The sequence below is a fragment of the Anoplopoma fimbria genome, chromosome 8 (genome assembly GCF_027596085.1).
Source record: "Anoplopoma fimbria isolate UVic2021 breed Golden Eagle Sablefish chromosome 8, Afim_UVic_2022, whole genome shotgun sequence".
In the NCBI taxonomy this organism is placed as follows: domain Eukaryota; kingdom Metazoa; phylum Chordata; class Actinopteri; order Perciformes; family Anoplopomatidae; genus Anoplopoma; species Anoplopoma fimbria.
Genome location: NC_072456.1, coordinates 13,571,795 through 13,587,617, shown reverse-complemented (window position 1 = coordinate 13,587,617; position 15,823 = coordinate 13,571,795). Strand labels below are relative to the sequence as shown.

Below are 15,823 nucleotides of genomic sequence, written 5' to 3'. Positions count from 1 at the left end.
GCCCTAATAAGGCCATCACCTTAAAGTATGAACAATAAAGATAAGACACTTTACTGAGACATAAACAAAGAGGCTTTTAATACCAGTGTTTTCTTTATAGTCACCAATACAGCCACACACGTGTTGAGCCAGTCAGTTACGCACAAGATGCCCCTTTGGCTCTATGGAGGCCCTGGTGTGGCTCCGCTACAGCTGGTGAACCCCTGCTGTGGAACTGCAGTGGAAATGCATGTGTTCATAGCTTAGCGCGGTATGGCATAATTGAAATGGGCTAAAAAAGCTAACTTTTTTGACTCTTCTCAGGGGCAGCCGGCTAGTGATGACCAAGAGGCAGGCAGAGATGGCGCTACACCACAGGACCCATCAGATAACACTGCCAGCACCGCCGCAGGGGAAAAACGAGCCAAGCACTCGTCCCACAACCAGACACTCTCAGCTGGCGAAACAGTCACTACCAGGAAGACAGAAGTTGCAGAGACCTGTAAGGAGGATGAGAGGCCTTCTGCTACAGCTCCTGAAAGTGATTTTCAACCATGCAGTGTGGTGGCACCTGGATCAAACCTGTCTGATTACACGACACCACCCTCCTCTACACCTGCCAGTGATAAGCTGACTGAGCAACAAACAGCGGCCACACCAGACATTAGTACAGAGGGCAGACTTGATGCAGTGCAAATACCTGCTGATCAGCAACAATCCATTAATTCTGGGCTGTTGTCCATTTCTGTGTCATCTCAAGCATTGACTAGAGAAACCCGCTCAACTGCACCTGAATCCTCTGAGAAAAAACCTCAAGAATGTGATAGGGTGGCAAAGCAGTCCGTCTCTGAACAAGATAAAGATAAGACCGTCTTTAATGAGACACAAAATCTCTCTGGGAGGCCAGATGGAAAGGTAAATCACACCAACACTGAACTGCATCCTTTCACTAAATAAAGAAGACCAAACAGACCGAGATGAGACACAGGTGACCCAAATACCGGAAAGTAGAGTATTCTGCTAAATCATGTTATCAAACAGATAGTTTTAACCCTCAGACTGACACAAACCCTGAATCTTTCCTTTTTTCAATTTTTACAGAAACAGTAAATGATAATAATGGGTGTAATAGCATTTTAGAATTTAGTTTTGACAGTTGTGCAATGATTTTGATTAGCCTGAAACTACAACCGTGGTGTTTTGGAAACAATTATGGATGTGTGTTAAAACAAATTTACCGATTATTTCCATATTTAATTTCTTTGTTCAAGGACTTTATTTAATAGTAAAGACAATAAGATTTGACTTTCACATGTAAAATGTGAGAATTGACAGGTTTGATTTTTGGCAAATCTGAATATCTGGCAATTAGATTCCCATAGGAATTTAGGAATTTGATGTTTTATCTGCATGTATTGTACAATAAATATGATAATGATAGAATCATCTGATCAGGGGGTTGTTTACTCTTCAATATTTTATTTTTTTCACAGGCTGTTAACACCAGATCAAAAGAGAAAACAAACAAACGCATGGCAGAGATACAGACACAGCAGCCAGGAAACAGAGATGTTGATGTCTCCAGTTCACCAACACCCTGCAGCCCCCTCAGTCAGAATATCTTGGAAACATCCACTGAAGTTCAGGCACCACAAACGTAAGTTTAAAGAAGTTTTCGATTTTCTAATCTACTGTATATAAGAAGTATTCTTGTGATGTTCTGAGCAAAGCATCTTAAATTACAAAAAACAAATATAATCCATTCACTTTCCATTGTATTTCTAACCCAGTAATGCTATCTGTTACAAAATATTTGATATTGATATGTATTATTGATTTATTTAAAAAAAACAAGAAGTTAACTTTTATTTACTTGATGTTTCTTTTATAGTTTACCAAGCAGCGATTATATGCCTGTGTACTTCCATGCTGTCACTTCCAAGGATTGTCATTTGGACCCAGAAAAGGATTTTGTTTTCTTAAGGTCTGAAAGAATATTTGGAGGATGGGATAATCCTGGCCTGAAAATGTTCTTTTCTAGGTATGACTTCTTTTAGAAACATGTTTCTTCACAATTATACCAGAACAGCTGTTTTTTCAATTCTCCACTAAAAACCAAGGAAAAAGTAAAATCAGATTGTGATTCTTTGGTTCTTTGTAGTGTATTTTAAGTTCATTTTAGCTTTCTTCACCAACTAGCAGCGTAGTGGCTATTATCCGTCTGATTGTTTGCTTTGAAATGATGGATTTGTAAATTTTTTGCCTGTCCCATCACTAATAATTAATGTGTTTCACAGGTCTCTAGGGAACAAGAGTTATCTTGTTGAAGGGCGAGTTATGATTCCCAGGAACTTAATTCATAAGAGCATACCCTACAAATATGTCATTTGCAAGCACAGTGAAAATGAACACAAGTATGAGACGATCTACCAGAAAGATGAAAATCAATTAGTCAACAGGTGCCTGACTATCAAAGAGGACTTTTTAACACATGAAGGTAATCTAGATTTGCTTCTCTTGATTAATAGCTAGGCAGATATTGGCCATTTTGAGCTTGTGGTAGACAAATCGGTATTGGCATAGATTTTGACTGATTATTAGTAAGACATTGCAGAACAGGACTATCTCAAAAGATACCGCTTAGGTCATTTAGAAATAGTTTCAGAGTGTCCACCACAGAATACTGGAGAGTTTATAGTAGGTCCGCAAGGTGGGTGGATGCTTAGATCTAGGACAGCTGCTTGCCTCCAAACTGTAAGACACATGTTTGTGCAATGCTAGAAAGAAGGATAGACATTGTCACATGGGCTGTTTGTATACAGAGTAGCCGATATTTGTCTGTGACTCTGTATCCAATCAGCTGTAGAGTAGTTTGTCTGCTTTGATTTATGTATGTAAAATCTTTTACTGCATTTCTCAAAAGTCTGCATCTGCATTTCTATTCAAGGTCGGAACAATTGGCTATAACAAAATAACATCATATTATATTATATTCATAACAAAAGTAAAGAAGGGTAGAATTGTATGTTATGTTTATACTGCAACGCAGTTGAATGCAAAGAGAAACGCTCGAAATTTGTTGAGACAGCTATGTCAAGGAGTTGACAATTCATGGTTAGACTGTTTGATTTTATAAAAAATGTTAATTGAGGGGGCTCTCACAGAATTTAAGCAGCAAATAGTATTCTGCAGAGATAAAATAATCCCCTCTTTTACAAACACATGTACATTAACATTAGATCTTAGTAAAATCAACAATGCCAAAAGTTTCTCACATGAACTGCCTTAACAAATCCAATGCTCGATTTCTACACATGGTTTGGCTTGTCTAGATATGCACACAGTTCTGTGGGAGGAGGACCGATTGCAGAGTTTAAATGTGTGCTGGTTGTTAATGGTCCAACAAATTCAATTAAGGGAAATCATCCACAAAGAAACACCCTAAGTAACATTTAAATGTTCCTATTCATGTTGCTCTCTTGTACTTTTAAGGGGAGTGGCACCAGTATGATGATGTGATCCATCTCGAGCTGAAGAAGAAATTCGGGTTTTGGAATTCTTCAATCGAAGAGGTTGTATTGAAAGGGAGAGAACTAGCTGGAGAGGTGATGCTGAGTATCATCTTTGACCTTACTACAACTTGGAATAAACCAAATTTGGACAACTTCTTTTTACTGCTACGACAGTTCTTTAATACATACAGCAATCCCGTACTTCATGATGGCAGAGAAAGATCGTGGGGATTACCATACAATCGTGAAAAGGTAAATCCCAAGGGTTTTATTTTTGAATTGCACTGGGTCCCATAACAACTAAGACAATGTGAATTAATGAATTTGTTTTCAGCATAAGTAAGTATAAGACGTTGATTGATTGTTTCCTTCTTCCTTTACTTTGTCTAGGTGAAAAATCTGCTCAAACTTGTTTTGGAGGAAAAGATCAATCACAACTTCAGAAAGCAGAAAGAAACAACAAAATCTCCTCTACGACCTCTGCATGCCGGAGTTGTTAGTTTGCTGATTTACCAAAAGTATCTGAAAGACGACATGACAAATCAACTATCGAGTCTATGTGAGCTTCTTTGCCTGCCTATGATGGAACCACACCATTTCTGCGACTTCTGGAAAGACTTTGCAAGCCCTTTGTCAGATCAGAAAAGGTAACTGATATTTGATTTAAGTAAGCATAAAAAACAATTGTGATTAATACATCATTATCAAAATGATAGTAAAGACCCTACCAAAACACCCTCAAATTTAAGTTTAAAGAAAAGACAATCAGAACTGTCATCATGAGCACATAATAGGCAAATCATTCTAAAGTTGAAAAGGCTCAGTGAGATGTATTATTTGGCCTGGACATAGTATCAGTCAGAGGACCATGCCAGATCAATACCAGATCAAAGATTCAACTTTACGTCAGCTTCAAGTTAATTGATCATTTATTTATAAAAAGTTTTTTTTACAAACAAGACTTAACAGAAAATATCAAAAGCAACAGGAATAGAAAGAAAAAAACGTAACTAGGTCCAATAAAGAAAGACAATGTTAACACTAACACACATTTTTATACACAAAACACACTTGCAATTTGTTTTTATTGCGACCAGTGAGCCGAAGCGATTTTTTACTCTAAAGCTGATCAGAATTTACAAAATGGCTATAATGCTGTATTAAAGAACACTTGACTCTAGCTATTGAGAACACAAACTTATGTTTACAATATTTACTTAAGTAAAGTGAGAAGTTAGATAATTTTCTCACAGACATCCAAACAATTGGGCCTCTTTTTGCAACCGGAGGAGGCGCTTCCTGATGGCCAGTAGAGAGAATGCAAGTTTAAGACACCTGAGCATTGGCTTCACTTTTCAGAACAGGAGGTTGTCGCCTGGTCTACTTATCCTGCCAAAACTCCTTAACAGGTGATGGCAGTAATGTATCGTTTAATAGCCTACCAACAACAGTCATTAAATCAAAAGTATAGGAAGAAGAGTGGATGCATGTGTTGCTATTGTTTTTGCACTGCAGCGTAGATGTTCAACCTTTAGAAATGTTTTTAAAATGTGTCAAAATAGCTTAAAAGCTAAATCTTTGAACTCCATTCTTTTTCACAACAGTGCAGCCAAACACAAAGCCTGTGTCAATTGGCTCTCATAACGAGTCAGGTGGGTTTGGGTATTAAAACAGCCCTTACCTGCCAGTTGCAACTGTGGATAAATATAATATTCAGTGCCTTTTTAGTGAGCATCAACCTCGAGTTTACACATGTAGTGTTGGAAAAAGAGAGTTGATTAACAGCTTATGTTTAGGTCACGGTTACATGAGACACAGCTGAGAAGGAGCTGTGCAGACAGCTGCACGGATTAAAAAGTGGCCCCCCTACTTCCAGTGCCCATGTCGAAATTCAGATCTTAACACAATTGTCCATATCTTTAAACAACATAGTACAGAGTAGAAACATATATAAGGATGTATATAATGATATACAATAATAAAAAACGATATATTTATACTTAAATATATATATTTATATATAAACATATATATAGGTTTTTTTTTAAACAAAATAGTCTGCTTTCCAAATATGACCTCTTTCCCCACTGTTAATATAATGAAACTAAACACTGACTTCTCCACTGGTAAAGTGTTGCAGATGCTGTTGAGATACTTTGCAACAATGCTAGGCAACACAATATTGGGAAATGGGTCTTGGTCATCCCTCTGATTCACCTTCTGAGAGGAGACATCAAGCCATTTGAACCAGTTCCACCTGTCTCGAATCCACAGTTTGACCCCTGGTCAGGCTTGATGGGGAGCAAAGGAACACATTACAACAGGGACGATTATGCAAGGTATGTATATGTTTTTCTCCTGCAAAGACTTGAGCACATAGTACAACTTTTTGAAAACCATTTCACAAGTCTTCAAACAAAAAACTCAGAATAAAAATGTTTGCAAATCAGGGGCCCTAAATAACAGTAAAAGGGTGTAACAGTTTTTTTGTTTAAATTCCCTGATTTTCCAAACCAGTGGTTAATGTTTTATCCTAGTATTGAACAACCCAAACTTCTTAAAGCAATAGCTTGACATTACAGGAAATACTGTGTAATGTGAGGTTGCAACGAAACCACTAGAGACCCCTTAAAGTCACTACTCCTGTTCAGGAATATGCATTTGTCTGGTTGTAGTTATATTTTGGATGTCATTGTGTTGAAGTTTAGTCAACTGCATTGTTTGTTGGTTTCCACTTCTCACCCCCTTGATATCTTTATATTTTTTTTTTTTTTTACATCACCTCCTGGTCACAATAATCAATTTTATTTTAGGAGTGTGATCCGGATCATGAAAGACCATGCATACCTGACGGACATTGATCGTCTTCTTGTGACCTCTTGGATGTCTTTGGTGCGCCTGGCTGATCTAACAAATTTCATATCCATGGTGAAAGTGGATCTTCTTGACATTCTTCATTACATAGAGATCAGTACCAAATCTGGAATAACTTACTCCAACTACATGGTATGTATCTTTAAAGCAGCTAAAATATCATATTTTTTATAATAACAATATTTCAAATGGCTTTGAAAACAATGTGACAATGTGAAAGTGGTCGCCCATAGTGATGAACCTACAGAGTATTATAACCTGAGTATGCAGCTCCCCCCCATTTATGGAACTTAAAACAAGTTTCAGCTCATTGTATAGCTGTCCGACATGCAACCGTACTGTCTGTTTCACTCTCACCGCCGACAAAGTGTTGTTCTTGGCCGGAGCAAGCAGCTGTTTTAAGTAAAAAAAAAGCTTGAAAAACCCGCTGAACAAGACCTGCTCATTACCAAACAGCAGATACACACAGTTAGCGACTAGCCGGTCAACAGAGTGGAGCATTTAGAAGCTAAAGAGACAGACATTTCCCTCAGGAGTTGGTAGACGCCAACAATAGATCTAAATGAGAGTGAATAATGAATCTATATTCATCACCTGGCCAGAGATACAACTCCAAAAAAATGATAATGTTGCTCATATCTGCTGAATGAGTAAATTAGAAAATATTTGCAAACAAGTTCACCACATCAACTTATGAGGTGATACAGTATATGTTCACAACTTGTTTCTGCTGCCTCCAAGTGGCCCAATCTGTTATCGCAGGTTTAAACTGCCACTTGCTTGAAGGACTGTTTCAAATGATGTATGTACTGTTACTCGATTTACAGCATTTGGAAGAATTGGCATTGTATCTCATCAACAGAGAAAGCAATCGCTGTAAAAGGTAAAATAAATCCTGTACCTATCAATATCATACACAGTATCTCTACAGTAATGGAAATGAATATCATTATCAATATTACTAGCAAACATTATGCAAACACAACAATGATCAAATGTTTTTTTTTGTAGCTTTGATGACAAATATGGAGAGTGTTGCCTGAAAACCGCAGTAAGGCTTCTTGGTTCTATTTGCCGTCACACAACAGATCCAGGCCTCAGTGATGTTCCTATTAACTTCCTTGATTTGGTCTGTCTGATTGATAAGGCATGCGATCACACTGATTCCAAGGTGAGACTCACCTGTCAGACTTTTGGACAGGCCACACTTTTATGTTTCCATACCAAGCCATAGTCGAGACTTGAAATGCCTGGAGCAGCTTACAGCAACAACTTTATTTTTTTCTTATTTTGTCTATCTTGTAGGTATACAGGAAAAAAATGTTTTTATGTAGTTAAACTGTACAATTACTAAATATGGTTAATGAGTTAATTGTTGTTTTTCCTCTACAAATTATTTGCCCAGTTTTGTAATATGTATCTACTGTGAAGTTTCTCATTAAAAGCAAGGTACACAGCAAAGCTGAAAATACAGAATAGCTAAATCTAAATGTTTAATGCAAGCAGTGCAATTCTAGATTAAAAAGAATATGGAATATGTATTTTTTGAGGTTTTCTATGAAGAACAAATTTAGCAAATTATACATTTCTAAAGTAACTTAATAATTGCTATTACAGTCAAGAGACAGACATGAAGAGACAATCTTGGAAACATTAGAAACAATGAGGAAATGGCGGAGAAATACCTTCAGAAGCAAACTGCTTAATGGATGGAATTGTACGCAGTTTTCTGTTCCCCATGAAATCAAGGTAAGCAGAAATGAATGGCAGTAACGTATGTGTTGTTCCCTATTATTACATTTAAATTGTACATTTTTCCAATGCGATAGCCAATTGATGTTGTTTTTAGTATTGCAGATTAGTTGATTGTTCAAAATACACAACCTTCCTTCTAGGTATGGGATAAGTTAGTCTCAGTATCCTTCAGTCATGAGGAACACACTTCATTATGGAAAACCATCTTCATGAAGGATTTTGAAGGAAAATTTAAAAAAGTAAGACTGGATTTGGGTTTGTGTTTACATAATTTACAGCTCTTGATTTCTGGTAATTACTTGTTTTTACATGTGCATTTGAGAAACTAAACTGAAGATGCATGCTTGTGTTCTAGGAACCTCCAGAGGATCAAATTGGAATATACTCCAACAAGATGGAAGAACTGAGCAAGACAAGTCCATTGTTATGCAACACAATGGAGAAATGTGCATTGGAGGCGATCGCAGCTATTTGTCAGGTTTGATTTAAATAAGTGTTGATTAAGCAGTTAATAAATGCTTTGTGATATTATATAATGTAATTGTTAGTGCTTATGAAATTCTTTTCAGTTTTTATTCATAAACAATTGTACTCATATGAAGCAGAAAAGAATGGTGTAAAACATTGAAGGTGTTAAAACAATTCTTTAGCAACTTATAATTATTGTAGGCTTTGTAACAATAATTAGTTTATGAATACTGTATTTAAAGACTCCCAAACACGAAGATAAAAAAGATTCTCCTGCACTGAATGTGTAAATTGAATCAGTACATCCTTCTTTGCTGCAAGATTTTTAGCTCTCTTCTGACACACCCGTGTGTCAAATACTGGATGTGCATGTTTTTTTCTTAATTCGTATAAGCAAAAAATTCAAGGACAACCTATTTCATTGGCTGTAATTTACTAGTGTGTAGTGCTACTTGGAGTGCTACATGGTTGAATCCCTCCTGAAACTTTTTTTCTGTTTAGGATAAATCTGGCAGAGCCGCTTCAGCTTTATTTCAGAAACATGATATCACAAAGTTTGGGAAGCTGATGTCTGTTGTTGTGCTGAAGACATGGCCCACAGATGTGAAGGGAGATTACATTGAAGGGGAGGACTTGATATTTGAGTACCTTGTAAAGTGGCCCATGGCCAAAACTCTTTTCCAAATGACAGGTAAATACTTAATTTATTCATCTCAAGTCAGTATATGTAATTATTATTTCATTATCAAAAGTTTTTTGTGAACTGTTTTATCGTTTACATAATCCACAGTAAAATGTTTTTTATTTTATGTTTGCACGCTTGTTTTTTCAGGTGCAAGAGGAAGACTGATTGAGAAATTATCAGCTGAAGCGCAAGTCAGGATGACTTTAGCCAGTTCGGCATTCAAATCTGTGTCAGAGAAGTTCTTCAGTGGAGAGATCCAGATGAAAACTTTAAACCAAATCCTCCAGAAAGAATGTGAATTTGTTGACTTGCTGAAGATCGGTGCGTTAGAATATCTTTTAATTTCTGCTACCCTTTCTCCTCAACTTCCTCATCTTCTGACTTCTCTATCTTCCCCTTTTTACCTTCTTGTTTGACTTCCTCTTTCTCCAGATGGAGTATGTATAAACCCCTTTGACCCCCACTCTAGTGCAGTATGGACAATAGAATAAGAAAAGGCTGCTTTACCTAAATTACAACAAAGCATATTTTCCCACCTACTCTTAGTGGTACCTCGTAATGCAGAGGTCCCAGTGGAGCATATATAAAAAAACATGCCAACAAAACTATCTGCATGACGAGATACCCAATGGTGTATGTTTTAATTGTGGTAGTTTTTTATTAGATTTTAACTGACAATTTCAAGTAGTTGTTTCCAACCTGTTTGACCAAAAAGTTTAAAATAGTTAATGGATCGCACTATTTGGAAATGTTTGATATCACAGTACTCAGCATATAGCAATAATATTGTATCGTGACTTAAGTATTGTGATAATTTTGTATCTTGGGGCCTCTGGTGATACCCACGCTTATTTAACACCGTTGAGGTTGATAAAATGGTAAACTGCCCACCCCTACTTCATTTTCCCTAAATATGGGTTTGTATGCACCATGTTGGGGACACTTCCAGTTTGTGTTATTCTTTGTTGAGCTTCTAAGTAGAGAGTCTACTTTTGTGTTTGTGTTCATCTATATGTTTATGTTCCCCTAGATGGCCTCTGTGATGATGGTCGTTGTAAAGATAGCAAAAACATGAGAACATTTTTGAGACAAAGAAAAGAGGAAGCAGAAGCTGTCCATATCGAGAGGGAACTGGTCATAGGTCTTCTACAAATCTGCCAGGAACTTCCAGAACATGTCAAAGGTAGGAAAGGCTGGCACACTTAGGGATGATGCTAAGCTGTTGATCTGAGGGCTCACCAGCTGCATGCCAATGAGTAGTATATTCTGCGTAGAAAGTCGCCTGGTCTAGTGTGTCAAATCAAAATTTGCCAGGTATACGCTGTGGAACCAGCATTCATAATGGGATTGGGAGCTGGAAGTTGTCTGGTTGTCTATAGTGAACTATAGTGAACTTGTACTGAAGCACAAGGTGTGTTTACTTTCCAGAAGTACTAGGTGTTGGTTCTGATGCTGGTGGGCCTCCCATAGTTTTAGCACTTTATTAGCCATTAAAATGGTTTGTTTGTTTCTCGTTTCAAAAATACAGACAATTGCTGTACCCTTTACGATGTGAACATGTTAGGCGACATGATGTGATGTAGTCAATTTTGTCAGTGCTTGCTCTTTGATGTTAGCAAGTAATTACTGTGGTGTTTCTCAGCAATTCTGTTAAAACAATGACCAATGCTACCAATGGACTCACCTCATTTGATAGTTAGGAAGTAGTTTAACCACGTGCTGCTTTTTATATAATCATTGCAGGGGCTTCTAGCCCAGTTGATCTGACAGGACTTTAGAATCAAGTAGCTACTCCCGTATGTTGAAAGGGACCTGTGAAGTTGTTCTAGTCTTGAAATATGATATTGTAGGAGTGAGGTCTAGGACAACTGAAGGATCTGTTCTTCTCTACATTCTTAATAATATATTTTTATCCACAGTTGACTTCAAGGGGTTGGACAAAAAACTTCATCAGAACATTGAGATGATGAAATTGAATGAATTTATGAAGGTTTGCACTCTTGAAGGACAGACCTCGCCTACAATTGGGCAGGTCACTTATTTCAACCTTTGTGATATCACGCGTCAAATGGCTACAGAATTGCTTGCCATAAAGGACAGTGCAATCTTCAAAATGTGCTGGAAGAACCAAGTGGAAGAGCTGTCAAGAGACCAGCCTGATACAGATGACACTGAACATCTTGATGGAAATGAAGAAATCTACACTCTCGACCTGGTTTACAGCAAAGTATTCCAGAGCTGCTACAGCAGGTACAAAGAACTTTATGATGGTCTGAAGAGTGGGGAACTGTTACTGGAAGAAATAGACAACATCTTTGAGGACTATAAAGGAAAGTACGAAGACTTGCAGAAAGATTTAGACATCATGTGCAGAACAAATCCATCGGATAACAGAAGATGGATCGGAGAAAGGATAAAGCAGATTCAACTGTACCATGATCTTCATCTTGCAATGGATTCTGCAAAAATCATCATGGATATCAGGAACACAATATGCCCGGAAGGAGACTTTAAAGTACTGGAAACATTGCTGCAAATGGTATGTTTCCCAACTATTTCAAGTTGGGAAGAGCAGATCTGTCCTTAAAAAATGTCTTTTAAAGAAGCACCATGCCTTACTTGTTAGATATTAACAGCAGACCTACTGACACCGCATCATTCATAAGCGAAAATATCTTCTAGATGCACATCATGCACCCCTGGCCCTATCTTGAAAACATGTTCAGCTTCGTGGAGAAACGTGGAGAAAGCTATATCATGCAATGTAAACTATGTGTGCCGAAGAAGTCCAACATATCAGCTTACATATCAGAATTTCATGCAATTTTGTTGTGTGCAGTGAGCACTGTGTGCTGTTCACAATGACAATGGGAATTTGCCAGGTGGGCTTTTGCACATCACAGTAGAGGCAGAAAACACTGATTGTAAAAAGTAACTTTTTACTTTTACTCAAAGTACATTTTAAATTATTTAATCGTCTCTGAGTACAATTTCAACAGAGTAACAGTACTTGTACTTGAGTAAAATATTTTAGTACTCTTTCCACCTCTGCTTACTTGTTAGATATTAACAGCAGACCTACTGACACCGCATCATTCATAAGCGAAAATATCTTCTAGATGCACATCATTTTAGACACATCAGAGTATACTACTGTCAATATGTAATTATTTATTTTACTTTACACATTCATTTATCTGTAGATTGAAATTTGAAATGGAAAATAATACACGTACATTAGCCCACCATCCTACATCATTAAGTTAAGAGTTTGAGAAAAATATACTTCTTGTAGTCATAAACATTTATGTCAAATTGGCTTTCATAGAGCCATCTTCACTTGAGTCTTGAATCATACACTCATCAAATTAATTTGTAAATGTAAATACATTTTTTGCAGAGTCAAGCCGACTTCAAGAAAAACAGCCTGAATTGCTTAGATGCTACAATCATAATGGCCAAAAAGATGCTAATGGACATTACTAATGAGCGCAGTGAATGTCTTCAGAAACTCAGTCGGAGCCAGGAGTTTGTCCTGTGGGTTAAAGAAGCACTTGAAGGTACAGTAAATAAAAAATGTATTTCTATGTGTAACACCAAAAAAAAACAACACAATTTGTATCATCTTAAGGAAATTTGTAATTGCAGATATCAATGAGCTGAAAGTTTTTGTTGACCTGGCATCAATCTCTGCTGGAGAAAATGACCTGGATGTGGATCGAGTGGCCTGTTTTCATGACGCTGTTCTTGGTTACTCGTCCATTTTGTATGGACTAAAGAAGAACTCTGATTTTGAGGCCTTCAAAGAGTCATTGTCAAAATTGTGGAAGGCACTTGAAAATGACAGAAATATCCCAACAAAGCTGGTGAGACTCCACCCTTTATGTTACCACCATACAGTAGCTAAATCACTTCTACAATCTAACAACAAGCAATCAAAAATATCTAAGTTGTCATATTGTCTAAACCAAAGTATTTGAAAGCAAAAACTAATATCTATTCCATTATATCTATTCTTTATCAAATTTCAGCAATGAAATAACCCCCTTGTTGTAAGATAAACTAAAACCAAATCTTTGTTAGTTTTTTTTTGTCCATCTTCACATTTGGCATTTGACACAAATCTTTTGGGAGAAGGTCTATTCTCTGAGGGAAGCAAGCTACCTAGTTTGCTATGCATGGCAAATCCTATTTTATCCAAGTGAATAAAATAAATAAATGGCTACTATTTTACTAGCCATTGGATGAATTATTTTAGTTTACTTCAGAAATTCTGATTCTTTTTATTTTTGTGTCTGATTTCAGCGGGATACAGCGCGCCATCTGGATTGGTTGAAGACAGTTAAGGAAAGCCATGGATCGGTTGAATTTTCATCCCTGTCCCTTGCTACATCCATCAATGAGAAAGGGATATACACCATCAAGGCGCAAAACCAGAAAAAGGTACACTAAATGGACAACATGAAATGAATGCCTACATTTATTTATTTTTTTATAAAAAACAACAACATTACAATTATTACCTATTGAGTAGAATATTTGACAGAAACCTAATAATTTTAACAGTACTTATGTTTAGATTAATCAAAACAAAATTAAACTGTGCAAGTAATGTCAAATAAACACTCTAATGCATTCCATATCATATTGATGTTTCCTATTATAGCTCTCTTTAGAGACTTCTTTGATGCTGCAAATTCCAGAGGGACTTGAGAAAAACGTGACATGCACATATGAGGACCTGAAGGAGTTACAAAATAAGCTTATGCTCATGTCAGGACGAGGGGAACAAAATCAGAGTGAAGTGGAACACTTTGCTGAGGTATTGTATATCAATTGTATATTTTTGTGACTTTATAATACTTTAAATCTGCTCTCCTGTAAATTAATGGAATGTTTGAAAGAAAAGTTATTTTTTTCATTGCCTGTAATCACACTTTATCTTCTTCATACGTAGGTGTTTGACAATGTACAAAGGCTCGCCAAAGCATTTGTAGACCTTCATGCTGCAGGGAACCCACTCTTCAGGTGTTGGGACGCTAAGATTTTGTGCAAAAGTCAGAGTGACCCATGTATAATTATGGAAATCAACTTTTGCAAGACCCTGCACCGCATTGAAGTATGTGGAGGTCTAGTTGAACAACTTACAGCACTATCCAAGAAGATGGAGTTGTTTCTTGATGACTGGCAAAACTTCATGGACAAACAGAGATCTGATCACTACTACTTAAACTACTTCACAGCAGAACAAATATTCTACCTGTGCAGTGTCGTGACTCTGACAAACGTAAATGTAGAAATAGAGGAAAAAGCTTTGATGATGCTCTCTTTCATCAGACCAAGCTGCACAACATCAGATGTGTGGAGCACCTGGGGAAGGTTTCACAACCAATTTGAGCCTGGCAAAAGGGTTAATGAAGATACTCACTTTCAAAGTCACTTTCTTCACCAGGAAGACAACGATATGTCTTCAGTCAATGTGAGTCATTTTACAGCCAATAATCCATCAGACAAGGCAGACCAGACCGTTGGTTTGAAAGAACTGGAACAGTTGTGGAATGGCTACATGAAGAATGAGGGAATCTTTTTCCATGACCTTTTGGACATAAGGAGTTTAGGGGGTCTTTTAAAGATGATGACTCTCACAGAAAACCAAAGCAAAGATGAATGGGAAGAACCAGTGCTCTCTGAGACAAAAGACAATTCATTCAGACGACGACTCCCAAAAGGCCTCTACTCAAACCAACCGAATCTCATAATCTGCCCACATGATGAGGTCCTGACTTCAAGTATCTGCTTGTACATGACCAGTGACTATGAGCCACTGCCAAGTTATGATGAGGTTCTCTTGTGTACCCCTGCCACATCTTATGAGCAAGTAGAGCTTTTCCTGAGGAGAGTTCTCACACCAGGTGACATTGGCCAGAAGATTTACACAATGCTTTGGGCAGACCAATTAACCTATGACGTAAGCTGTGCAATGGAGAAGTGTTTTCAGAAACTGAGCTCCCTATTTAAACAAGATTGCAGGCTTGTGATCTTTTGCAGCGCTGACAGAGAGCACACTTACATTCCTACGGCTTTCAGCCAGTTCAAAAGAGACTTTGTGCCACAAGAGTCATTGGAAAGGATCCAGAAGTACTTGTCCATGCATTACACTGTCCCCAGCGATTCCAAGAAGGCTGTGTTCAAAGGTGGCCATTCTGTTGGCATTGTCGCTTCCCGACGTGCAGGAGTAGGTGAGTACTACTTTTACAGTGATTTTACTTCTCATAACACTCATTTACTCTTTGTGCCAATGTTATGTAAGGGAAATATTAAGATATAATAGCAATTTCTATTTATCTGTACTATACAGGCATGCAAACTTGTAACCGTTCTGCAAAATTCAATGCATTGAATCTGAAATTGGTCACCTACATGATTTGTGCAGAACTGATGAGTTTTTTTAATCGAATTAAAGGGAGGGAGGGGTAGTGCCCTTAAGTAGCGTCCCAGAAGCAGCCTTTCAGCGGCTCTGAGCTGGAAGACTCGCCTGCAGCTTCAACAG

The 15,823-nt window shown here is 37.4% G+C and overlaps 3 protein-coding genes across 3 annotated transcripts in view; all 3 read left to right on the top strand.

Moving 5' to 3' along the window:
* The window catches only part of LOC129094704 (E3 ubiquitin-protein ligase RNF213-like), a 7,723-nt gene extending 3,838 nt beyond the window's left edge, over positions 1–3,885 (top strand). Inside the window, exons 4-10 of the mRNA XM_054602964.1 lie at positions 304–894; positions 1,473–1,636; positions 1,871–2,020; positions 2,277–2,476; positions 3,472–3,594; positions 3,683–3,743; positions 3,882–3,885. Of these exons, the coding sequence (XP_054458939.1) occupies positions 304–894; positions 1,473–1,636; positions 1,871–2,020; positions 2,277–2,476; positions 3,472–3,594; positions 3,683–3,743; positions 3,882–3,885 (1,293 nt within the window). The remainder of the gene's footprint in view (positions 1–303; positions 895–1,472; positions 1,637–1,870; positions 2,021–2,276; positions 2,477–3,471; positions 3,595–3,682; positions 3,744–3,881) is intronic.
* Positions 3,886–5,632: 1,747 nt separating this feature from the next.
* Positions 5,633–7,599, top strand: LOC129094702 (E3 ubiquitin-protein ligase rnf213-alpha-like). Its single transcript, XM_054602962.1, has 4 exons — positions 5,633–5,830; positions 6,305–6,497; positions 7,193–7,248; positions 7,377–7,599. Exons 1-4 carry the CDS (start codon positions 5,787–5,789, stop codon positions 7,597–7,599), a joined length of 516 nt encoding a protein of 171 aa, XP_054458937.1. The 5' UTR covers positions 5,633–5,786.
* Positions 7,600–8,043: 444 nt separating this feature from the next.
* Positions 8,044–15,823, top strand: part of LOC129094106 (E3 ubiquitin-protein ligase rnf213-alpha-like) — a 36,536-nt gene continuing 28,756 nt past the window's right edge. Inside the window, exons 1-12 of the mRNA XM_054602135.1 lie at positions 8,044–8,114; positions 8,261–8,359; positions 8,476–8,598; positions 9,090–9,279; positions 9,421–9,594; positions 10,304–10,456; positions 11,193–11,812; positions 12,674–12,833; positions 12,922–13,139; positions 13,579–13,716; positions 13,940–14,095; positions 14,231–15,512. Coding sequence (XP_054458110.1) covers positions 8,330–8,359; positions 8,476–8,598; positions 9,090–9,279; positions 9,421–9,594; positions 10,304–10,456; positions 11,193–11,812; positions 12,674–12,833; positions 12,922–13,139; positions 13,579–13,716; positions 13,940–14,095; positions 14,231–15,512 — 3,244 coding nt within the window. The 5' untranslated portion in view covers positions 8,044–8,114; positions 8,261–8,329. The remainder of the gene's footprint in view (positions 8,115–8,260; positions 8,360–8,475; positions 8,599–9,089; positions 9,280–9,420; positions 9,595–10,303; positions 10,457–11,192; positions 11,813–12,673; positions 12,834–12,921; positions 13,140–13,578; positions 13,717–13,939; positions 14,096–14,230; positions 15,513–15,823) is intronic.

Coding starts and splice junctions, on each gene's coding strand:
- LOC129094702 (XM_054602962.1), top strand. CDS start 5,787: ATGGGGAGCAAAGGAACACATTACAACAGGGACGATTATGCAAG. Junction 5,831..6,304: donor AACAGGGACGATTATGCAAG/GTATGTATATGT, acceptor ATTTTATTTTAG/GAGTGTGATCCGGATCATGA. Junction 6,498..7,192: donor TAACTTACTCCAACTACATG/GTATGTATCTTT, acceptor CTCGATTTACAG/CATTTGGAAGAATTGGCATT.